We start from the raw sequence: 25,000 nt of genomic DNA on the forward strand, positions 1-25,000 counted from the left end.
TACTGAGTTGGATGATCAGCCATGATCACATTGAATGGCGGTGCAGGCTCGAAGGGCCGAATGGCCTCTACTCCTGCACCTATTGTCTATGTTTCTATTGAAATAAAAGTGACTTGAGTTTCTTCAGCATTTTTGTCCACCTTCTGTGAGCACGTGGTTTGATGCCCGCCATCTGGGGCGTGATGCGTGCGTACACGTGATACATGTGGCTCGCCATCCACTCACGGACATGCGTCCCGGCCCCGATGCAGAACAAGGTTGCCCACCCCTGCAGTACAGAGCAGTCACTAAATATTGGTAAGGGTGAGACTAGAGAGACTGCGTGTAGCAGGAAGGAACTGCAGATGCAAAGATAGTCACAAAAATCTGGAGTGACTCAGCGGGTCCAGCAGCATCTCCGGAGAAAAGGAGTGGGTGATTTTTCAGGTCGAGACTATTCCTCAGACTCGAGAGCTGGCCTGAGCTACTATCTCCTTCATTGGAGGCACTGGGACTATCTTTCATCGGACTTTGCTAAACTTTTTCTTGCACTAAATGTTATTCATGTTATTCCCTTTATCCTGTATCTGTACACTGTGGACGGCTCGATTGTAATCATATATTGTCTTTCCGCTGACTGGTTAGCACGCAACAAAAGCTTTTCCCTGTACCTCAGTACACGGGACAATAAACTAGACTGAATGTTTGGAATGCCGGTGTGACCTTTCTGTCCTGGGCCTCCTCCATGGCCAGAGTGAGTCCCACCGCAAATTGGAGGAGCAGCACCTCATATTTCGCTTGGGTAGTTTACACCCCAGCGGTATGAACATTGACTTCTCCAATTTCAGGTAGTCCCTGCTTTCTCCCTCCTTCCCCTCCCCTTCCCAGCTCCCCCACAGCCCACTGTCTCCGCCTCTTCCTTTCTTCTTCCTGCCCCTCCCACCCTCACATCAGTCTGAAGAAGGTATAGGTGACGTTTCGGGTTGAGACCTGGAAAGCATCTATGGAGCGAAGGAATAGGTGACGTTTCGGGTCGAGACCCTTCCGGGTCTCGACCCGAAACGTCGCCTATTCCTTCGCTCCATAGATGCTGCCTCACCCACTGAGTTCCTCCAGCATTTTTGTCCACCTTCGATTTTTCCAGCATCTGCGGTTCTTTCTTAAACACTACATGTTAATGTCGTTTAGTTTAGAGACCCAGCACGGAATCAGGGCATTGGGCCCATCTGCAATTCTTTCTTCAACATAAAGTGAGGAATTTGTAAATTAAGTTTTAAACTAAACTAAAATGAACTAAACTATAGTGAGCTAAAGTGAGCTATAGTGAGCTAAAGTGAGCTATAGTGAGCTAAAGTGAGCTATAGTGAGCTAAAGTGAGCTAAAGTGAGCTATAGTGAGCTAAAGTGAGCTAAAGTGAGCTAAAGTGAGTGAGCTAAAGTGAGCTATAGTGAGCTAAAGTGAGCTATAGTGAGCTAAAGTGAGCTATAGTGAGCTAAAGTGAGCTAAAGTGAGCTATAGTGAGCTAAAGTGAGCTATAGTGAGCTAAAGTGAGCTATAGTGCGCTAAAGTGAGCTATAGTGAGCTAAAGTGAGCTATAGTGAGCTAAAGTGAGCTAAAGTGAGCTATAGTGAGCTAAAGTGAGCTAAAGTGAGCTAAAGTGAGCTATAGAGCTAAAGTGAGCTAAAGTGAGCTATAGTGAGCTAAAGTGAGCTAAAGTGAGCTATAGTGAGCTAAAGTGAGCTAAAGTGAGCTAAAGTGAGCTAAAGTGAGCTATAGTGAGCTAAAGTGAGCTATAGTGCGCTATAGTGAGCTATAGTGAGCTAACGTTAGCTAAAGTGAGCTATAGTGCGCTATAGTGAGCTAACGTTAGCTAAAGTGAGCTATAGTGCGCTATAGTGAGCTATAGTGAGCTAAAGTGAGCTATAGTGAGCTATAGTGAGTTATAGTGAGCTATAGTGAGCTAAAGTGAGCTATAGTGAGCTAAAGTGAGCTATAGTGAGCTATAGTGAGCTATAGTGAGCTAAAGTGAGCTGAAGTGAGCTATAGTGAGCTACAGTGAGCTAAAGTGAGCTAAAGTGAGCTATAGTGAGCTATAGTGAGCTACAGTGAGCTAAAGTGAGCTAAAGTGAGCTATAGTGAGCTAAAGTGCAGTGTGCAGGTGTGTGTTACTTACCTGGAACAGCCAGTGTTGGTTTGGGGGACTGCGGTTGCCGGGACAGTTTGCCGTGGGCCGTGTGTAGGCTGGGTGGGGGGGGGTACGGTGAGCTACGATCGGACGAGTCGGAGCTGGAGTGCGAGAGTCTGTGGTGCTCCCTCAGGGTGGCGGAGGACCTCTCGTACCAGAGCCGTAGCTCGTCGGACAGGGCAGTCCTGTTTGTGCCTCTCTCCGCCTGCTCCTTGGCCAGGGAGGGAGTCCGTACAATCTGGGAGCGGGAGGGCATGATCTTCGTGCCGTCGGTTTCGTCGCCGCGCCACGAGTCCTTGTAGATCCCCCCGGCCGTGTACGAGCTGGACGTCTTGAACTGGGCCTTGACGCTGTAGTGGCCCTCCTGGTCGTTCTCTAAGCTGCGGACCACCACGGGCGTGGGACTGCCCTCCACGTAGAGCGGGTACTCCTTGATGCGGTACTGCGACGAGGGCTGGCTCTGGCTGTGGAGGTACACGCCGCCGTTACCCACACTCCCTCCTCCGCCGCCCCCGCAGCCCCCGCTGCCCTTGCCCGCCAGGTTGGGCATGCTCCCCGAGTTGGTGGAGCCCAGGTTGCCGGCCGAGCGGTGCCTCTGCCGCTGCCTCTCGCGGGCCTTGGAGGGGGAGTCCTCGGCCAGCGTGCGGTAGTTGTGCGCCGGGTAGTACTGCTCCGAGCTGGAGTGGCTGGTGCAGGACGAGCAGTCGTCCAGCGGGTCCGAGCCGTTGCTGCTGCGGGTCCCCGGCGTGTAGAAGCCCGGCGGGCTGCCCGGCTCGTTGCCGCTGCTCACCGCCAGCTTGCCCTGCGACTCCAGGCTGGAGCTACGGTGGCGGAAATGCTGCGACAGGCTGTGTAACCGCGACGGGCTAATGTCCACTGACCTGCAACGACAAACAACGCGTTTAATACGGAACTGCGCAGATACTGGAGAATCGAAGGTAGACAAAAATGCTGGAGAAACTCAGCGGGTGCAGCAGCATCTATGTGGAGCGAAGGAAATAGGCAACGTTTCGGGCCGAAACCCGGAAGGGTTTCGGCCCGAAACGTTGCCTATTTCCAGAAGGATTTCGGCCCGAAACGTTGCCTATTTCCAGACGGATTTCGGCCCGAAACGTTGCCTATTTCCAGAAGGATTTCGGCCCGAAACGTCGCCTATTTCCAGAAGGATTTCGGCCCGAAACGTTGCCGATTTCCAGAAGGATTTTGGCCCGAAACGTTGCCTATTTCCAGAAGGATTTCGGCCCGAAACGTTGCCTATTTCCTTCCTTCCAGAGATGCTGCTGCACCCGCTGAGTTTCTCCAGCACTTTTACATAGAAATTATATGCAGGAGTAGAGGCCATTCGGCCCTTCGAGCCTGCACCGCCATTCGACATGATCATGCCTGATCATCCAACTCAGTATCCTGTACCTGCCTTCTCTCCATACCCCCTGATCCCTTTAGCCACAAAGGCCACATCTAACTCCCTCTTAAATATAGCCAATGAACTGTGCCTCAACTACCTTCTGTGGCAGAGAGTTCCAGAGATTCACCACTCTCTGTGTGAAAAAAGTTTTTCTCATCTCGGTTTTAAAAGGATTTCCCCCTTATCCTTAAACTGTGTGACCCCTTGTTCTGGACTTCCCCAACATCGGGAACAATCTTCCTGCATCTAGCCTGTCCAACCCCTTAAGAATTTTGTAGGTTTCTATAAGATCCCCTCTCAATCTTCTAAATTCTAGCGAATACAAGCCGAGTCTATCCAGTCTTTCTTCATATGAAAGTCCTGACGTCCCAGGTCTTTTGTCTACTTACGGTAGCAATGAGACCGAGAGACCCTCACACCTTCTCCCCTCTCACACCTCCCCCCCATCCCCTACCAGCCTTCTGAACAACCCTTCCAGATACTAGACTCCCACTCTTTCATAAACTAGAGTACAGCTAGGGTGGCCAGTTTTCTCACTCCCAAATAAGGGACAAAAGGTCAAAATACGGGACAAAATTCCTGACGGCAATTCGTTGACCGATTTCTTACTAGCGGGCGGAGCACCAAGACAAATTCCTTGTATGTGAATATTTGGCCAATAAACTTATTCATTGATTCAATCATTACTTACAGCGGCGATGCAGGTCTGTAAACACAGATATAACATTGAACTAAATAAAGATCAGTAACATTTAAAAAAATCATACATTTAAATCACCCAGGATGGATTTTTAGTTTCCTCTTTACATTTTGGATTTCCAGTATTTTTATTCAGTTTCCAAGATAAATATGACCATGTGATAGGAGCAGAATTAGGCCATTCGGCCCATCATGTCTACTCCACCGTTCAACCATGGCTGATCTATCTCCATCTCTCAACCCCATTCTCCTGCCTTTTCCCCATAACCATTGATGCAGCCTACATTCAGTGATTGTTTTTGTTCAGTGTCTAAGATAAATATTCAGGCAACTAAACCAGGCTGGCAGCATCGTCAAGGACCCACACCATCCTGGCCACACACTCATCTCCCCGCTACCTTCAGGTAGAAGGTACAGGAGCCTGAAGACTGCAATGTCCAGGTTCAGGAATAGCTACTTCCCCACAGCCATCAGGCTATTAAACCTGGCTCGGACAAAACTCTGATTATTAATAACCACTTTCTGTTATTTGCACTTTACCAGTTTATTTATTCATGTGTGTATATATTTATATTATGGTATATGGACACACTGATCTGTTCTGTATTCATGCCTACTATGTTCTGTTGTGCTGAAGCAAAGCAATAGTTTAATTGTCCTATACAGGGACACATGACAATAGATTTTCTTGAATCTTAAATACAACCACAGAGCATTGGTGACCCTCGGACTATCCTTGATCGGTCTTTACCTTGCACTAAACGTTATTCCCTTTATCCTGTATCTGTACACTGTGGACGGCTCGACTGTAATCCTGTATTGTCTTTCCGCTGACTGGTTAGCACGCAACATTGTACCTCGGTACACGTGACATTAAACTACACTGAACTCATCTATTTTGCAGAATATACACACAGAATGGAGTAAGTCCGTGGATCTGGCAGCATCTGTGGAGAACATGGATAGGTGACGTCTCGAGTCGAGACCCCTTCTTCAGACTGAGAGTCTATCTCCCTGTGAAACGTCACCTATCCACGTTCTCCACAGATGCTGCCTGACCCGCTGAGTTATGGTGCAGCAGCATCTATGGAGCGAAGGAAATAGGCAACGTTTCGGGGCCGAAATCCTTCTGGAAATTTCGGGGCCGAAATCCTTCTGGAAATAGGCAACGTTTCGGGGCCGAAATCCTTCTGGAAATAGGCAACATTTCGGGGCCAAAATCCTTCTGGAAATAGGCAACGTTTCGGGGCCGAAATCCTTCTGGAAATAGGCAACGTTTCGGGCCGAAATCCTTCTGGAAATAGGCAACGTTTCGGGCCGAAATCCTTCTGGAAATAGGCAACATTTCGGGGCCAAAATCCTTCTGGAAATAGGCAACGTTTCGGGGCCGAAATCCTTCTGGAAATAGGCAACATTTCGGGGCCAAAATCCTTCTGGAAATAGGCAACGTTTCGGGGCCAAAATCCTTCTGGAAATAGGCAACGTTTCGGGTCGAAACCCTTACGGGTTTCGGCCCGAAACGTTGCCTATTTCCTTAGCTCCATAGATGCTGCTGCACCCGCTGAGTTACTCCAGCACTCTGTGAAACGTCACCTATCCATGTTCTCCACAGATGCTGCCTGACCCGCTGAGTTACTCCAGCACTCTGTGAAACGTCACCTATCCATGTTCTCCACAGATGCTGCCTGACCCGCTGAGTTACTCCAGCTTTGGTTTCAACATTTGACCAGTTGTGGGGGCCACTTACCGCGCGGAGTGCATGGAGGGCGGGCTGCGAACACGGAGGTCGGGCGTGGACGGCATGCTGGCCTGTGCACAGTTCCAGTGCCGGCCTCCTCGGACAGGACTGCTCTGCAGTGACCCTCCGGCCCCTGTCTCCGCACAGCTCCCTACGCTGGGAAAGCGGGCGAGCCCACTGGCCAGGCTGAAGGACACAAACAACGCTGATTATTCAACCACACACCGCCAGGCCAATCCATCCGTCCATCCATCCATCCGTCCATCCATCCATCCATCCATCCGTCCATCCATCCATCCATCCATCCATCCATCCATCCATCCATCCATCCATCCATCCGTCCATCCATCCATCCATCCATCCATCCGTCCATCCATCCATCCATCCATCCGACCCATCCATCCATCCATCCATCCATCCATCCATCCATCCATCCATCCATCCATCCATCCGTCCCATCCATCCATTCATCCATTCGTCCATCCGTCCATCTGTCCATCCGTCCGTCCGTCCGTCCATCCATCCATCCATCCATCCATCCATCCATCCATCCATCCATCCATCCATCCATCCATCAATCAATCTGCCAATCAATCAATCAATCAACCATTCGATCGTTAGATCAATAAATCAATAAACCGATCGATCGATAAATCAATAAATCAATCGATCGATCAATCAATCAATTCACCTCAGAGGGTGGCACGTTAGAGCAGCTGGTAGAATCGCTGCCTCACAGCTTCAGAATTAAAGGACATTCCTTTAAGAAGGAGATGAGGAGGAATTTCTTTAGCCAGAGGGTGGTGAATCTGTGGAATTCATTGCCACAGACGGCTGTGGAGGCCACAAGTCAATGGATATTTTTAAGGCAGAGATAGATAGATTCTTGATTATTCTAAGTTAATTAACCTACAAACCTGCACGTCTTTGGAGTGTGGGAGGAAACCAGAGCACCCGGAGGTCACGGGGAGAACGTGCAAACTCCGTACAGACAGCGTAGTTTGTGGTCAGGATGGAACCCTGGTCTCTGGCGCTGTGAGGCAGCAGCTCTACCCGCTGCGTGTGAACGATGGGCGTGCGTGAGTCTCCGCTCGCTCCACTGACCTGGAGTGACTGTGGGAGCTGCGTTTCTTCACCTTCTCGTACGGCTCGTCCAGGGACGACTCCTTCCACATCTTGGGTTTGATGGGCGAGCGGTCGTAGTCGGCCTGGTGGTGGTGGAGCTGCCGCAGGCCGTCTAGTGACTGGGGGGGCACTGGCCGTTGGTGGGATGGGGGCCGGGGGGGGAGGGCTTTGTGTGGAGACTGCACGGGAGATAAGACCCCCGACACCTGGCAGTCCTCTGTAGAAACACAAGTGTATGAGTCATAGAGTGATACAGTGTGGAAACAGGCCCTTCAGCCCAACTCACCCACCTATCCCATCTACGCCAGTCATAGGGTGATACAGCGTGGAAACAGGCCCTTCAGCCCAACTCGCCCATCCTATCCCATCTACACCAGTCATAGGGTGATACAGTGTGGAAACAGGCCCTTCAGCCCAACTCACCCACCGCCCACCCTAGCCCATCTACACCAGTCATACAGTGTGGAAACAGGCCCTTCAGCCCAACTCACCCACCTATCCCATCTACGCCAGTCATAGGGTGATACAGTGTGGAAACAGGCCCTTCAGCCCAACTCACCCACCACCCATCCTAGCCCATCTACACCAGTCATAGAGTGATACAGTGTGGAAACAGGCCCTTCAGCACCAGCTCGCCCATCCTAGCCAGGGACGACACCAGTCATAGAGTGATACAGTGTGGAAACAGGCCCTTCAGCCCAACTCGCCCACCCTATCCCAGCTACACCAGTCATAGAGTGGAAACAGGCCCTTCAGCCCAACTCGCCCACCCTATCCCATCTACACCAGTCATAGAGTGATACAGCGTGGAAACACAGGCCCTTCAGCCCAACTCACCCACCGCCCATCCTATCCCATCTACGCCAGTCATAGGGTGATACAGTGTGGAAACAGGCCCTTCAGCCCAACTCGCCCATCCTAGCCCATCTACACCAGTCATAGAGTGATACAGTGTGGAAACAGGCCCTTCAGCCCAACTCGCCCATCCTAGCCCAGCTACACCAACCTATCCCATCTACGCCAGCCATACAGCGGGGAAACAGGCCCTTCAGCCCAACTCACCCACCCTATCCCATCTACGCCAGTCATAGAGTGATACAGCATGGAAACAGGCCCTTCAGCCCAGCTCGCCCACCGGCCATCCTATCCCATCTACACCAGTCATAGAGTGACACAGCATGGAAACAGGCCCTTCAGCCTAAGTCACCCACACCGACCAACATACACTAGTCCCACCTGCCTGCATTTGGCCCATATCCCTCCACACCTGTCCTATCCATCTACCTATCTAAGTGTTTTTTAAATGTGGGATAGTCCCAGCCTCAACTTCCTCCTCCGGCAGCTCGTTCCATACACCCACCACCCTTTGGGTGAAAATGTTACCCATAATAACTCTTCCCCCCTTCACCTTAAACCCATGTCCTCTGGTCCTCGATTCCCCTACTCTGGGCAAGAGACTCTGTGCATCTACCCGATCTATTCCTCTCATGATTTTATACACCTCTATAAGATCCCCCCTCATCCTCCTGCGCTCCATGGAATAGAGACCCAGCCTGCTCAACCTCTCCCTGTAGCTCACACCATCTAGTCCGGGCAACATCCTGGTATATTATCTAGCGTGGGAAGAAACTGCAGACGCTAGTTCACACCGAAGATAAGACACAAAATGCTGGAGTAACTCAGTGGGACGGGCAGAATCCCTGGATGTCCCCCCAGAAGGGTCTCCCAATCCTTCTCTCCAGAGATGCTGCCTGTACCACTGAGTTACTCCAGCATTTTGTGTCTACCTACAAGAAAAAGTTGATGATGGTTTCTGGGGCGAACATTGCAAGTAGACAGATATACAACATGACTGACAGATCAGCAGATCAGGAGGACTATGTGTGCAGTCTGTCTTAGATACATAGAGAATGGGTGCAGGAGTAGAGGCCATTCGGCCCTTCGAGCCAGCACCGCCATTCAATGTGATAATGGCTGATCATCCCCAATCAGTACCCCGTTCCTGCCTTCTCCCCATATCCCTTGAATCCGTTAGCCCTTAGAGTTAAATCTAACTCTCTTGAAAACATCCAGTGAATTGGCCTCCACTACCTTCTGTAGCAGAGAATTCCACAGATTCACAACTCTCTGGGTGATTTTCCTCATCTCAGTCCTAAATGACCGACCCCTTATTCTTAAACTGTGACAACCAGAACCAGGGGCCACACAGTTTAAGAATAAGGGGTAAGCCATTTAGAACGGAGATGAGAAACTCTTTTTCACACAGAGAGTTGTGAGTCTGTGGAATTCTCTGCCTCAGAGGGCGGTGGAGGCCGGTTCTCTGGATGCTTTCAAGAGAGAGCTAGATAGGGCTCTTAAAGATAGCGGAGTCAGGGGATATGGGGAGAAGGCAGAAACGGGGTACTGATTGGGGATGATCAGCCATGATCACATTGAATGGCGGTGCTGGCTCGAAGGGCCGAATGGCCTCTACGCCTGCACCTATGGTCTATTGTATATTCCACCATGGAGAGAGACATCTGTCCGGGAGTTAATGCTGTACTCACCATCATCTAGAGTGAGAGCATCTGACAGAGAACTGTCCTCTGAGCCGATATTTGCCTCTGTGGAAAGACCATCGAAAATGTCATCATTAGTTTAGTTTGTTTAAAGATACAGCACAGAAACAGGCCCTTCGGCCCATCGAGTCCGCGCCGACCAGCGATCCCCGCACACTAATACTATCCTACACACACTAGAGACATTTTATAATTTTACCGAGGCCAATTAACCTACAGACCTGCACGACATTGGAGTGTGGGAGGAAACCGGAGCACCCGGAGAAAACCCACGCAGGTCACGGGGAGAACGTGCAAACTCCGTACAGACAGCGCCCGTATGGGGTGGAATGAGCTGCCGGAGGAGGTAGTTGAAGGAGGGAATATCGCAACGCTTAGAGTCATAGAGTGATACAGTGTGGAAACAGGCCCTTCGGCCCAACTTGCCCACACCGGCCAACATGCCCCATCTACATGTGTCCCACCTGCCTGCGTTTGGTCCACATCCCTCCAAACCTGTCCTATCCATGTACCTGTCTAACTGTTTCTTAAACGTTGGGACTGTGAGTCTGAGACTGTGAGTCTGTGAACTGTGACTGTGACTGTGACTGTGAGTCTGTGACTGTGAGTCTGTGAGACTGTGACTGTGAGTGTGAGTGTGAGTCTGTGACTGTGAGTCCGTGAGACTGTGAGACTGTGAGTCTGTGACTGTGAGTCTGTGACTGTGACTGTGAGTCTGTGACTGTGAGTCTGTGAGACTGTGAGTCTGTGAGTGTGAGTGTGTGACTGTGTGAGTCTGTGACTGTGAGTCTGTGAGACTGTGAGTCTGTGACTGTGAGTCTGTGACTGTGAGTCTGTGTGACTGTGAGTGTGAGTCTGTGAGTGTGTAACTGTGAGTCTGTGACTGTGAGTGTGTGACTGTGAGTCTGTGACTGTGAGTCTGTGACTGTGAGTCTGTGAGTCTGTGACTGTGAGTCTGTGAGTGTGTAGTCTGTGACTGTGAGTCTGTGACTGTGAGTCTGTGAGACTGTGTCTGTGAGTCTGTGAGTGTGTGACTGTGACTGTGAGTGTGTGACTGTGAGTGTGTGACTGTGAGTCTGTGACTGTGAGTGTGTGACTGTGAGTCTGTGACTGTGTGAGTCTGTGACTGTATCTCCGTGCCTCTATCTACAGCCGGGCCATCAGTAGGTGACTCACCCTCGATGATGAGAGACGCCCGCTGTGTGGGCTTCTTGCCCGACTTGATGCGGTGCAGGTTGATGCCGTTCTCGATGTCCTGCAGTTTCTTCAGGGCGTTGAGGTAGGAAATCTTCCGCTGCTTCTTCACCTTCTTGTTCACGCTGGGGTCCGCGGCCAAGCGCCGAGCCGCCTCCGTGATCTGGGACTGGATGGCGAACTCTCTCTCCAACCGCTCCAACTCCACCTCCTGCAGGGACAGTGGGGGGGGGGCACGCTCAGTCTGGGGGGGGGGGCACGCTCAGTCATAAGTGATAGGAGAAGAATTAGGCCATTCTGCCCATCAAGTTTACTCCGCCATTCAATCATGGCTGATCTATCTCTCCCTCCTAACCCCATTCTCCTGCCTTCTCCCCATAACCCCTGACACCCGCACTGATATACCCATTGACTTGTGGCCTCCACAGCCGTCTGTGGCAATGAATTCCACAGATTCACCACCCTCTGACTAAAGAAATTCCTCCTCATCTCCTTCCTAAAGATATGTCCATTTAGTCTGAGGCTGTGACTCTCCCACTGGTAGAAACATCCTCCCCACATCCACTCTAACTAGGCCTTTCACTATTCTGTAAGTTTCAATGAAGTCTCCCCCCCTCATTATAAGGAAGATATCATTAAAGTTGAAATAGTGCAGAGAATTACGAGGATGTTAAAACAGTCTGAAGGGTCCTGACCCGAAACGTCACCTATCCATGTTCTCCACAGATGCTGCCTGACCCGCTGAGTTACTCCAGCACTCTGTGAAACGTCACCTATCTATGTTCTCCACAGATGCTGCCTGACCCGCTGAGTTACTCCAGCACTCTGTGAAACGTCACCTATCTATGTTCTCCACAGATGCTGCCTGACCCGCTGAGTTATGGTGCAGCAGCATCTATGGAGCAAAGGAAATAGGCAACGTTTCGGGCCGAAACCCTTCTGGAAATAGGGTTTCGACCCGAAACGTCGCCTATTCCTTCCCTCCATAGATGCTGCCTCACCAGCTGAGTTTCTCCAGCATTTACGTCTACCTTCGATTTTTCCAGCATCTGCAGTTCCTTCTTAAACATAGGAAGTTGAGGGGCAACTTTTTCCACACAGAGGGTGGTGGGTGTACGGAACGAGAGTCTGGTCTTCTCCCTCTACTGCCTACTGGCTTGTCGTTATACAGTTTTGGTCTCCTAATCTGAGGAAAGACATTGTTGCCATAGAGGGAGTACAGAGACGGTTCACCAGACTGATTCCTGGGATGGCAGGACTTTCATATGAAGAAAGACTGGATAGACTCGGCTTGTACTCGCTAGAATTTAGAAGATTGAGAGGGGATCTTATAGAAACTTACAAAATTCTTAAGGGGTTGGACAGGCTAGATGCAGGAAGATTGTTCCCAATGTTGGGGAAGTCCAGAAACAAGTTTAAGGATAAGGGGGAAATCTTTTAGGACCGAGATGAGGAAAACTTTTTTCACACAGAGAGTGGTGAGTCTGTGGAATTCTCTGCCTCAGAGGGCGGTGGAGGCCAGTTCTCTGGATGCTTTCAAGAGAGAGCTGGATAGGGCTCTTAAAAATAGTGGAGTCAGGGGATATGGGGAGAAGGCAGGAACGGGGTACTGATTGGGGATGATCAGCCATGATCACATTGAATGGCGGTGCTGGCTCGAAGGGCAACTATTATATATTGTATGAGGAGGTAGTTGAGGCTGGGACTATCCCAACGTTGAAGAAGCAATTAGACAGGTACATGAATAGCACAGGTGTGGAGGGATATGGGCCAAACGCGGGCAGGTGGGACATGTTGGGCAGTCTGGGCAAGTTGGGCCGAAGGGCCTGTTTCCACGCTGTATCACTAAGAGGGAGAATGCATATACGCTTATATGTGTGAGAAAGGGACATTGTTCGCTCTGAAGGAATGTTTAATTACTAACGCTGGCTTCCAGCTCCAGATTAATGTAATTAGTGGAACGCAAATACACCTCGTCTGGTGTCAGTAGTCCCACAAGAACCATTTATTCTGTAAGTGTAACAAACCCGCACAGCAAAGGACTTCAATTCCTCCAGGACTGATAATCTGATAGAAACTGTGTTTTAATCAGTCGCGATTAATGAGTTGAGTGGAAAGGAATTACACTCCAGGACATAGAACAGTCCAGCCACAGGAACAGGCCCTTCGGCCCTCAATGTCCGTGCCGTACATGACACCAAGTTAAACTAATCCCCTCTGCCTGCAGGTGCATGTCCACGTGCCTGTCTAAAAGCCTCTTAAACACCACGATCGTATCTGCCTCCACCCCCACCCCTGGCAGCTCATCCACCCACCCTCGATGGTCGGCACGGGCTCGATGGGCCGAAGGGCCCTTTTCCGTGATGCATTTCTGAACTAAACATAGAACAATATAGCACAGGGAAAGAGGCCATTCGGCCCACAAGTCTGTGCCGACTGTGATGGCCAAAGGGTTTACACATTGTTCCTTTCCCTGAGGAGGTTGTGTGTGTGGGGGGGGGGGGGGGGGGGGGGGGGGGGGATTGAGGGGGGGGGTCAGATTGAAGGGGGGGGGGGGGGGGGGTCAGATTGAGGGGGGGGGGTCAGATTGAGGGGGGGGGGATGAGGGGGGGGTCAGATTGAGGGGGGGGGGGTCAGATGAGGGGGGGGGCAGATTGAGATTCTATGGGGGGTCAGATTGAGGGGAGGGGTTTAGATTGAGGGGGGGGGTCAGATTGAGGGGGGGGGTTAGCAATGAGGGGGGGGGCAGATTGAGGGGGGGGGGGGGGTCAGATTGAGGGGGGGTTAGATTGAGGGGGGGAGGGGGGTCAGATTGAGGGGGGGGTTTCTCCAGATTTGGGGGGGTTTCGATTGAGATTGAGGGGGGGGTCAGATTGAGGGGGGGTTAGATTGAGGGGGGGGTCAGATTTTTCCACACAGATTGAGGGGGGGTTAGATTGAGGGGATTGAGGGGGGGTCAGATTGAGGGGGGGGTCAGATTGAGGGGGGGGTCAGATTGAGGGGGGGGGTCAGATTGAGGGGGGGGGTCAGATTGCCATAGGGGGTCAGATTGAGGGGGGATTCAGATTGAGGGGGGGGGTCAGATTGAGGGGGGGGGTCAGATTGAGGGGGGGTGGGGTCAGATTGAGGGGGGGGGGTCAGATTGAGGGGGGGGCAGATTGAGAAGATTGGGGGGGGGTCAGATTGAGGGGGGGGGTCAGATTGAGGGGGGGGGGGCAGATTGAGGGGGGGGGTCAGATTGAGGGGGGGGCAGCCAGATTGAGGGGGGGGGGTCAGATTGAGGGGGGGGGGGTCAGATTTGAGGGGGGGGGGGGGGGGGGGGTCAGATGGAGGGGCGGGTCACAGATTGAGGGGGGGGGGTCAGATTGAGGGGGGGGGGTCAGATTGATAAGGGGGGGGGGTCAGATTGAGGGGGGGGATTGAGAGAAAATGAGGGGGGGGGGTCAGATTGAGGGGGGGGTCAGATGAGGGAATTCCCTGGGTCAGAGGAGGGGGGGGGTCAGATTGAGGGGGGGGTCAGATTGAGGGGGGGGGGCTCAGATTGAGGGGGAGGGGGGGTCAGATTGGGGGGGGGGGGGTCAGATTGAGGGGGGGTGAGGGGGATGAGGGGGGGGGATTCAGATTGAGGGGGGGGGGTCAGATTGAGGGGGAGGGGGGTCAGATTGAGGGGGGGGGGGTCAGATTGAGGGGGGGGGGTCAGATTGAGGGGGGGGGTCAGATTGAGGGGGGGGGTCAGATGAGGGGGGGGGGGCCAGATTGAGGGGGGGGGGGTCAGATTGAGGGGGGGGGTCAGATTGAGGGGGGGGAAGGGGGTCAGATTGAGGGGGGGGGGTCAGATGAGAGGGGGGGGGGTTAGATTGAGGGGGGGGTAGATGAGTGAGGGGGGGGGGTCAGATTGTAGGGGGGTCAGAGGAATGGGGGGGTCAGATTGAGGGGGGGGGGGGGTTAGATTGAGGGGGGGGTAATTGAGGGGAACGGGTCAGATTGAGGGGGGGTCAGTTAGATTGAGGGGGGGTGGGGGTGCATTGATGGGGGGTAACAGATTGAGGGGGGGGGGCCCAGATTGAGGGGGGGGGGGGAGGTCAGATTGAGGGGGGGGTCAGATTGAGATTAATGAGGGGGTCAGGAATTCAGATTGAGGGGGGGGACCAGTTGAGGGGGGGGGGTCAGATTGTCCAGGGAGGGGGGGGGTCAGATTGAGGGGGGGGTCAGATTGAGGGGGGGGGGGTCAGATTGAGGGGGGGGTCAGATTGAGGGGGGGGTGCAGATCCGGGGGGGGGGGTCAGATTGAGGGGGGGGTCAGATTGAGGGGGGGGTCAGATTGAGGGGGGGGGGGTCAGATTGAGGGGGGGTCAGATTGAGGGGGGGGTCAGATTGAGGGGGGGGGTGAGATTGAGGGGGGGGGGGTCAGATTGAGGGGGGGGGGTCAGATTGAGGGGGGGGAGGCAGATTGAGGGGGGGGTCAGATTGAGGGGAGGGGGTCAGATTGAGGGGGGGGGGTCAGATTGAGGGGGGGGGTCAGATTGAGGGGGGGGGTCAGATTGAGGGGGGGGGGTCAGATTGAGGGGGGGGGGGGGTCAGATTGAGGGGGGGGGTCAGATTGAGGGGGGGGGGTCAGATTGAGGGGGGGGGGGGGTCAGATTGAGGGGGGGGGTCAGATTGAGGGGGGGGGGTCAGATTGAGGGGGGTCAGATTGAGGGGGGGGGGTCAGATTGAGGGGGGGTCAGATTGAGGGGGGGTCAGATTGAGGGGGGGGGGTCAGATTGAGGGGGGGGTCAGATTGAGGGGGGGGTCAGATTGAGGGGGGGGTCAGATTGAGGGGGGGGGTCAGATTGAGGGGGGGGTCAGATTGAGGGGGGGGGTCAGATTGAGGGGGGGGTCAGATTGAGGGGGGGTCAGATTGAGGGGGGGGGTCAGATTGAGGGGGGGTCAGATTGAGGGGGGGGTCAGATGAGGGGGGGGATGATTGAGGGGGGGGGTCAGATTGAGGGGGGGGGTCAGATTGAGGGGGGGGGGTCAGATTGAGGGGGGGTCAGATTGAGGGGGGGGGGGGGTCAGATTGAGGGGGGGGGTCAGATTGAGGGGGGGGGGGGTCAGATTGAGGGGGGGGGTCAGATTGAGGGGGGGGTCAGATTGAGGGGGGGGGGGTCAGATTGAGGGGGGGGGTCAGATTGAGGGGGGGGGTCAGATTGAGGGGGGGGTCAGATTGAGGGGGGGGGTCAGATTGAGGGGGGGGGTCAGATTGAGGGGGGGGGGGGGGTCAGATTGAGGGGGGGGGGGTCAGATTGAGAGGGGGGGGGGGGGTCAGATTGAGGGGGGGGGGGTCAGATTGAGGGGGGGGTCAGATTGAGGGGGGGGGTCAGATTGAGGGGGGGGGGGGGTCAGATTGAGGGGGGGGGGCAGATTGAGGGGGGGGTCAGGGGGGGGTCAGATGAGGGGGGGGGTCAGATTGAGGGGGGGGGGGGCGGTTGGAGATAAGGTTCAGGAACCCATCCTGTTATCCCAGTTGCTTCAACTGGGGGCAGCTGTGCTGAAGTGGGCCAGACAGGACTAGACGTACAGCAGGGAGACAGGCCCTTCGGCCCAGCGACCCCCGAACCACCCCGTGCCTAGTCCTATCCCACACACCCTGGGGACAATTTATAGAAACCAATTAATCTACAAACCTGCACGTCTTTGGCGAGTGGGAGGCACCCGGAGAAAAATCACAGGGAGAACGTGCAAACTCCGTACAGACAGCACCAGAGTCAGGATGGAACCCGGGTCTCTGGCGCTGTGAGGCAGCAGCTCTACCCGCTGCACCACCGTGCCGCCCCAAATATTCAGGTATACATAGACAGAGAAACATAGACAATAGGTGCAGGAGTAGAGGCCATTCGGCCCTTCAAGCCTGCACCGCCATTCAATATGATCATGGCTGATCATCCACAATCAGTATCCTGTACCTGCCTTCTCTCCATACCCCCTGATACCTTTAGCCACAAGGGCCACATCTAACTCCCTCTTAAACATAGCCAATGAACTGGCCTCAACTACCTTCTGTGGCAGAGAATTCAACAAATTCACCACTCTCTGTGTGAAAAATGTTTTCCTCATCTCGGTCCTAAAAGATTTCCCCCTTTATCCTTAAACTGTGACCCCTTGTTCTGGACTTCCCCAACATCGGGAACAATCTTCCTGCATCTAGCCTGTCCAACCCCTTAAGAATTTTGTAAGTTTCAATAAGATCCCCCCCTCAATCTTCTAAATTCTAGCGAGTACAAGCCGAGTCTATCCAGTCTTTCTTCATATGAAAGTCCTGACATCCCAGGAATCAGTCTGGTGAACCTTCTCTGTACTCCCTCTATGGCAAGAGTCTTTCCTCAGATTAGGAGACCAAAAACTGTATAAAGACAAGCCAGTGGGCAGTAGAGGGAGAAGACCAGACTCTCACGCTAGTGGCGCAGCGGTAGAGTTGCTGACTCACAGCGCCAGAGAGCCGGGTTCGATCCTGGCCGCTGGTGCTGCCTGTACGGGCTCAACAGCAAAAACCCGGACGGAAATGTACAGCGCGAGTCTGCCGCTTCGCTGAAAGCTGCTCCATTTCCCCAAGAAAACAATCTGTCCTGGCGTTGTAGACTTTGCATGCACAGCAGAGTCTAAAAATACCACAGGTCTGGCGTGCACTAGAGTCTCCTGAGCTCTGTATCAACAGGCAGCTTCCACAAGGCCAACACATGCAGACTCACTGAGGCTCAGCCCAGCCTCTAACGCACAGTTAACGCAAGGGTCACCCGCGGGCCGAGTCGTTAATAACATCCCGCTGCAGAATTGGGCCGTTCGTAGAAACATAGAAAATGGGTGCAGGAGTAGGCCATTCGGCCCTTCGAGCCAGCACTATCATTCAATATACTAGATAATACATGCAGGTGTAGGCCATTCGGCCCTTCGAGCCAGCACCACCATTCAATATACTAAATAACATATGCAGGTGTAGGCCATTCGGCCCTTCGAGCCTGCACCACCATTCAATATAATAGATAATACATGCAGGTGTAGGCCATTCGGCCCTTCGAGCCAGCACCACCATTCAATATGATCATGGCTGATCATCCCGTATCAATTGGTAGACACAAAATGCTGGAGTTACTCCAGCATTTTGTGTCGACCTTCGATTTAAACCAGCATCTGCAGTTCTTTCTTACACATCCAGAATCAGTACCCCGTTCCTGCTTTCTCCCCATATCCCTTGATTCCCTTAGCCCTAAGAGCTAAATACTTCTAAAACTTTCAATAGACAATAGGTGCAGGAGTAGGCCATTCGGCCCTTCGAGCCAGCACCGCCATCCAATCAGTACCTTTTCCTACATGTCCCAAGGACTCCGACACAACTTTGTTACTGAGCGTTGGTGAAGACGCACTTAGTGTCTGAAGAAGGGTCTCGACCCGAAACGTCACCCATCCCTTCACTCCAGAGATGCTGCCTGTCCCGCTGAGTTACTCTGGCTTTTTGTGTCTATCTTAGTTTAGTTTAGAGATACAGCGCGGAAACAGGCCCTTCGGCCCACCGAGTCCGTGCCGACCAGCGATCCCTGCACACTAACACTATCCTACACACACACATTTATACCCAAAGCCAATTAACCTACAAACCTGTACGTGTATGGAGTGTGGGAGGAAACCGGAGCACCCGGAGAAAACCCACGCAGGTCACGGGGAGAACGTGCAAACTCCGTACAGACAGCACCCGTAGTCAGGATTGAACCCGGGTCTCTGGCGCTGTGAGGCAGCAGCTCTACCCGCTGCACCACCGTGACTGCCCCTATTCTAACTTTAAATTGTAAATTCTATATTTGCAAAGTGAGTGAACTGCAGACGGGGAGGGGGAGGATGTGTGGGATAGCAGGGAGTGATGGGCTGAAGGGCCGCGGTAGTTTGCGGTGAGCTCTGGGCTACCTCTCCCTTGGCTGCGAGCGCCTGCTCGTCCAGTTTGAAGGCGGTGCCGACACGTCTCCGTACAACAGGCGGCAGCTCGCCGGGATCCAGCGGGTATTCCTTCGGCAACTTCCCCGTCAGTTCCTGCGGGAGAGACGGAAAAATAACTTCCTCACAACAAGGTCTAGTCCAGTGAAACAGGGCAGAAACAGGCCCTTCGGCTCACCGAGTCCGTGCCGACCAGCGATCCCCGCACGCTAACACTATCCCACACGGGACAATTTACAATGATACACAAAGCCGATTAACCAACAAACCTGCACGGCTTTGGAGTGTGGGAGGAAACCGGAGCACCCGGAGAAAACCCACGCAGGTCACGGGGAGAACATGCAAACTCCACACAGACAGCACCCGTAGTCAGGATCGAACCCGGGTCTCCTGCGCTGTGAGGCAGCAGCCCTACCCGCTGCACCACCGTCAGACATAGGAGTAGATTCAGACCATTCGGCCCATCGAATCTACTCCCCCATTCAATGCCATTGAGTCACACAGCATGGAAACAGGCCCTTCGGCCCATCTTGCCTGCTGCGACACCATGCCGCCCATCTGTATCGTACACTCTTTCAGTCAAAGCCCTGATCCCCTGCCCGCGATGGCCAACAATCTTTGCCCCCCCCCCCCCCCCCCCCAGCTCGAGCTGTGGGGATTATCGACACACTGTGTACGAAGCAACTGCAGGTGCTGGTTTACACCGGAGATAAGACACAAGATGCTGGAGTAACTCAGCGGGTGCAGCAGCATCTATGGAGCTAAGGAAATAGGCAACGTTTCGGGCCGAAACCCGGAAGGGTTTCGGCCCGAAACGTTGCCTATTTCCAGAAGGATTTCGGCCCCGAAACGTTGCCTATTTCCAGAAGGATTTCGGCCCGAAACGTTGCCTATTTCCTTCGCTCCATAGATGCTGCTGCACCATAGCTCAGCGGGTCAGGCAGCATCTGTGGAGAACATGGATAGGTGACGTTTCACAGAGTGCTGGAGTAACTCAGCGGGTCAGGCAGCATCTGTGGAGAACATGGATAGGTGATGTTTCACAGAGTGCTGGAGTAACTCAGCGGGTCAGGCAGCATCTCTGCCATAGAAGGAATGGGTAGAGACACTGAGAGTCTGGGGAAAGCTCAAATTTTGCTTGGGCAGATTACACCCCAGCGGTGCGAACATCAGCCTCCATCCAGTTCCCTCTCTCTCTCCATCCCTCCCCCCACCCTCCTTCACTGACCAGTCTGACTGTCCTCCTGATGAAATGTTATCTCTGTATAACTCCTTGTCACCTTCCCCTGGCTAACAATGATCTATTAGGCAATAGGCGCAGGAGTAGAGGCCATTCGGCCCTTCGAGCCAGCACCGCCATTCAATGTGATCATGGCTGATCATCCCCAATCAGTACCCCGTTCCTGCCTTCTCCCCATATCCCCTGACTCCGCCATCTTTAAGAGCCATATCTAGCTCTCTCTTGAAAGCATCAAGCGAACCGGCCTCCACCGCCCTCTGAGGCAGAGAATTCCACAGACTCACTACTCTCTGTGAGAAAAAGTGTTTCCTCGTCTCCGTTCTAAATGGCCGACCCCTTATTCTTAAACTGTGGCCCCTGGTTCTGGACTCCATCAACATCGGGAAAATGTTTCCTGCCTCTAGCGTGTCCAAATCCTTAATAATCTTATATGTTTCAATAAGATCTCCTCTCATTTAGATTACAGAGTGTACAAGCCTCAGAGAGTCATAGAGTGATACAGCATGGAAACAGGCCCTTCGGCCCAACTTGCCCACACCGGCCAACATGTCCCATCTACACCAGTCCCACCTGCCTGCATTTGGCCCATACCCCTCCAAACCTGTCCTATCCATGCACCTGTCTAAATGTTTCTTAAACATTGGGATAGTCCCAGCCTCAACTACCTCCTCTGGCAGCTCGTTCCATAGACCCACCGCCCTTTATGTCAAAAAATTACCTATTAAATCTTTTCCCCTTCACCTTGAACCTATGTCCTCTGGTCCTTGATTCCCCTACTCTGGGGAAGAGGACTCTGTGCATCTGTCTACCCGATCTATTCCTCTCATGATTTTATCCACCTCTATAAGATCTCCCCTCATCCTCCTGCGCTCCATGGAATAGAGACCCAGCCTGCTCAACCTCTCCCTGTAGATCACACCCTCTAGTCCTGGCAACATCCTCGAGAATCTTCTGAGCGCCCATTCCAGCTTGACAACATCTACACATTCCTTCAGCTTTGTCCCCTTTGATCTCCTGTTTTCACACCTTGCACTTCCATATCTCTGGTCTACCTCTCCCCTAACTCAGTCTGAAGAAGGGTCTCGACCCGAAACGTCACCTATCCATGTTCTCCACAGATGCTGCCTGACCCGCTGAGTTACTCCAGCACTCTGTGAAACGTCACCTATCCATGTTCTCCACAGATGCTGCCTGACCCGCTGAGTTACTCCATCACTCTGTGAAACGTCACCTATCCATGTTCTCCACAGATGCTTTGCCTGACCCGCTGAGTTACTCCAGCACTCTGTGAAACGTCACCTATCCATGTTCTCCACAGATGCTGCCTGACCCGCTGAGTTACTCCAGCACTCTGTGAAACGTCACCTATCCATGTTCTCCACAGATGCTGCCTGACCCGCTGAGTTATGGTGCAGCAGCATCTATGGAGCGAAGGAAATAGGCAACGTTTCGGGGCCGAAATCCTTATGGAAATAGGCAACGTTTCGGGCCGAAACCCGGAAGGGTTTCGGCCCGAAACGTTGCCTATTTCCTTAGCTCCATAGATGCTGCTGCACCCGCTGAGTTACTCCAGCACTCTGTGTCGATCCTCTATGGACGAAGGTCGCCGGATCTTACCGCCTCTCTCAGGCACAGACGCTTGAGTTCGTCTAGCCGAAGCTTCAGCGTCTCCTCCAGGGCGTCCTGTCTAGACTTCAGCGCCGCCAACATGTCCTTCTTGGCAGACTGGGAGCTGTCTGACTCCTGGGAACCTGCGCACACAACACACAAGAGCAGACGTTCGTTACTGCAAACATTCACAAGGCGCTAGTCACGCCACATAGACAATAGGTGCAGGAGTAGAGGCCATTCAGCCCGTCGAGCCAGCACCGCCATTCAATATGATCATGGCTGATCATCCACAATCAGTACCCCGTTCTTGCCTTCTCCCCATATCCCTTGATTCCGTTAGCCCTAAGAGCCAAATCTAACTCTCTCTATTGAAAACTATTCATGCATTTATTTTATCAAGAACCAGAGGACGTGGGTTTAAAGTGAGGGGGGGGGGGGGGGGGGAGGATTTAATAGGAACCTGGGACAACAAATTTCCAACAATTTTTTTCACACGATGGGCAGCTGTACAGAGCCCTAGTGAGACCACACCTGGAGTATTGTGTGCAGTTTTGGTCCCCTAATTTGAGGAAGGACATTCTTGCTATTGAGGGAGTGCAGCGTAGGTTTACAAGGTTAATTCCCGGGATGGCGGGACTGTCATACGCTGAGAGAATGGAGCGAGTGGACTTGTACACTCTGGAGTTTAGAAGGATGAGAGGGCATCTTATAGAAACATATATAAGGATTGGCCAGGCTAGATGCAGGAAAAATGTTCCCGATGTCGGGGGAGTCCAGAACCAGGGAATTGGCCTCCACTGCCTTCTGTGGCCGAGAATCCCACAGATTCACAACTCTCTGGGTGAAAAAAGTTTTTCCTCATCCCAGTCCTAAATGGCCGACCCCTGATTCTTAAACTGTGACCCCTGATTCTGGACTCCCCGAAACGTCACCATCCCTTCCCCCCAGCGATGCTGCCTGTCCCGCTGAGTTACTCCAGCATTTTGTGCCTATCTTCGATTTAAACCAGCATCTGCAGTTCCTTCTGACACAAAGAGAGACTTAGAATTGGAATGCGAGACGCAGCATAAATCAAAGAGGTTTCTCACCGAGTTAGTCTGGAAAGTTCTCAGAACGTAAACCTCAAATTAACCATGAAGTGAAAATGTTGGCTTCCAGCTCCGACAGCTGTGGAACTGGGCTCCACAACGCTGCAATTCCGGCCAACTGTTTAGTTTAGTTTTAGACGTGCAGCTCCTATACAGGCCCTTCGGCCCGTCGAGTCCGTGCCGACTTTCATATGAAGAAAGACTGGATAGACTCGGCTTGTACTCGCTAGAATTTAGAAGATTGAGAGGGGATCTTATAGAAACTTACAAAATTCTTAAGGGGTTGGACAGGCTAGATGCAGGAAGATTGTTCCCGATGTTGGGGAAGTCCAGAACAAGGGGTCACACACACAGTTTAAGGATAAGGGGGAAATCTTTTAGGACCGAGATGAGAAAATCATTTTTCTTTTCACACACAGAGAGTGGTGAATCTGTGGAATTCTCTGCCACAGAAGGTAGTTGAGGCCACACAGTTCATTGGCTATATTTAAGAGGGAGTTAGATGTGGCCCTTGTGGCTAAGGGGATCAGAGGGTATGGAGAGAAGGCAGGTACAGGATACTGAGTTGGATGATCAGCCATGATCATATTGAATGGCGGTGCAGGCTCGAAGGGCCGAATGGCCTACTCCTGCACCTATTGTCTATGTTTCTATGTTTCTATGACCACCCATGTAATGCCAGCAGCACCCTACAGACACTGGGGACAAGTTACGCTTTTACCCAACGCGGGTCTCTGGCGCGCTAAAGCAGCAACTCTACCGCTGCGCCATCGTGCCGCCATCGTTACAACTTAGCAATGGCTGGTAGACAATAGACAATAGGTGCAGGAGGAGGCCATTCGGCCCTTCGAGCCAGCACCGCCATTCATTGTGATCATGGCTGATCGTCCACAATCAATAACCCGTGCCTGCCTTCTCCCCATATCCCTTGACTACACTATCCCCTAGAGCTCTATCTAACTCTCTCTTAAATCCATCCAGTGTTTTGTTCTCCACTGCCCTCTGTGGCAGGGAATTCCACAAACTCACAACTCTCTGGGTGAAACCTCATGATATTGTCTGTGTATCGAACCCAAGTGTAACTGAGGTTGTGTGTGTGTGTGTGTGTGTGTGTGTGTGTGTGTGCGTGTGTGTGTGTGTGTGTGTGTGTGCGCGTGCGTGCGTGTGTGTGTGTGTGGGTGCGCGTGCGTGTGCGTGCGTGTGTGCGTATGCGTGTGTGTGTGTGTGTGCGTGTGTGTGGGTGCATGTGTGTGTGTGCGTGCGTGCGTATGTGTGTGTGTATGTGTGTGTGTGAGTGCGTGTGTGTGTGTGTGTGTGTGTGTGTGTGTGTGTGTGAGTGTGTGTGTGTGTGTGAGTGTGTGTGTGCGTGCGTGTGTGTGTGTGTGTGCGTGCGTACATGTGTGTGTGTGTGCGTGTGTGTGTGTGTGTGTGTGTGTGTGTGTGTGTGCGTGCGTGTGTGTGTGTGTGTGTGTGTGTGTGTGTGTGCGTGTGCGTGTGTGTGTCAGGCTCTGCTATCTATGCTCTGCCTGTGTCTGGCGCAGCTGAACACCATTGTACTGGGAGCCACAGCTGTAGAGGCAGCAACAAGGAGCCAGGCAGAGGAACAATTTGTTCAGCTCCCCCCCCCCCCCCCCCCCCCCCCCCGCTCCTTTCTCGATCGTTATCAGCGCTCTTCAATGAACAGGATATTTCTGGAATGTTCCTTACAGTTCTGTAACAATGGCCTGGCACCGTTACTCTCCCCCCCCCCTCCCCCCGCCACTGAAACACAAACATGTTTACTACGTGTCCCGAGGACGACAACTTTGTGACTGAGAGACGGCGAGGCCACAAGTTTCATTTAGTGTCTGAAGAAAGATCTCGACCCGAAACATCACCCGGCCCTTCCCTCCAGAGATGCTGCCAGTCCCGCTGAGTTACTCCAGCATTCTGTGTCTATCTTCAGTTTAGTTTAGTATTATGTGTGTGTGTTAGTGCGTGCATACCTGTGTGTGTTAGTGCGTGCGTACCTGTGGGCGTGTGTGCGGGCGTACCTGTGCGTGTGTGTGTATGTGTGTGTGTGCGTGTGTGTGTGTGCGTGTGGGTGTGTGTGTGCGTATGTGCGGGCGTGTGTGTGTGTCCGTACCTGGGCGTGTGTGTGTGTGTGTGTGTGTGTGCGTGTGTGCACGTGTGTGTGCGTGTATGTGTGTGCGTGCGTGTGTATGTATGCACGTGTG

The 25,000-nt window shown here is 52.8% G+C and overlaps 1 protein-coding gene across 7 annotated transcripts in view; it reads right to left on the reverse strand.

Moving 5' to 3' along the window:
• Positions 1 to 25,000, reverse strand: part of frmd4a (FERM domain containing 4A) — a 197,877-nt gene that overhangs the window by 12,787 nt on the left and 160,090 nt on the right. For all 7 annotated transcript variants that reach the window (XM_055653487.1, XM_055653483.1, XM_055653489.1 and 4 more), the window contains 7 exons: positions 21,703 to 21,836; positions 18,819 to 18,941; positions 10,866 to 11,094; positions 9,678 to 9,734; positions 7,111 to 7,348; positions 6,016 to 6,192; positions 2,153 to 3,045 (listed from right to left, as the gene is read on the reverse strand). In XM_055653487.1, coding sequence (XP_055509462.1) covers positions 2,153 to 3,045; positions 6,016 to 6,192; positions 7,111 to 7,348; positions 9,678 to 9,734; positions 10,866 to 11,094; positions 18,819 to 18,941; positions 21,703 to 21,836 — 1,851 coding nt within the window. The remainder of the gene's footprint in view (positions 1 to 2,152; positions 3,046 to 6,015; positions 6,193 to 7,110; positions 7,349 to 9,677; positions 9,735 to 10,865; positions 11,095 to 18,818; positions 18,942 to 21,702; positions 21,837 to 25,000) is intronic.

This window comes from Leucoraja erinacea, chromosome 22 (genome assembly GCF_028641065.1).
Source record: "Leucoraja erinacea ecotype New England chromosome 22, Leri_hhj_1, whole genome shotgun sequence".
NCBI classification, from domain to species: Eukaryota; Metazoa; Chordata; class Chondrichthyes; order Rajiformes; family Rajidae; genus Leucoraja; species Leucoraja erinaceus.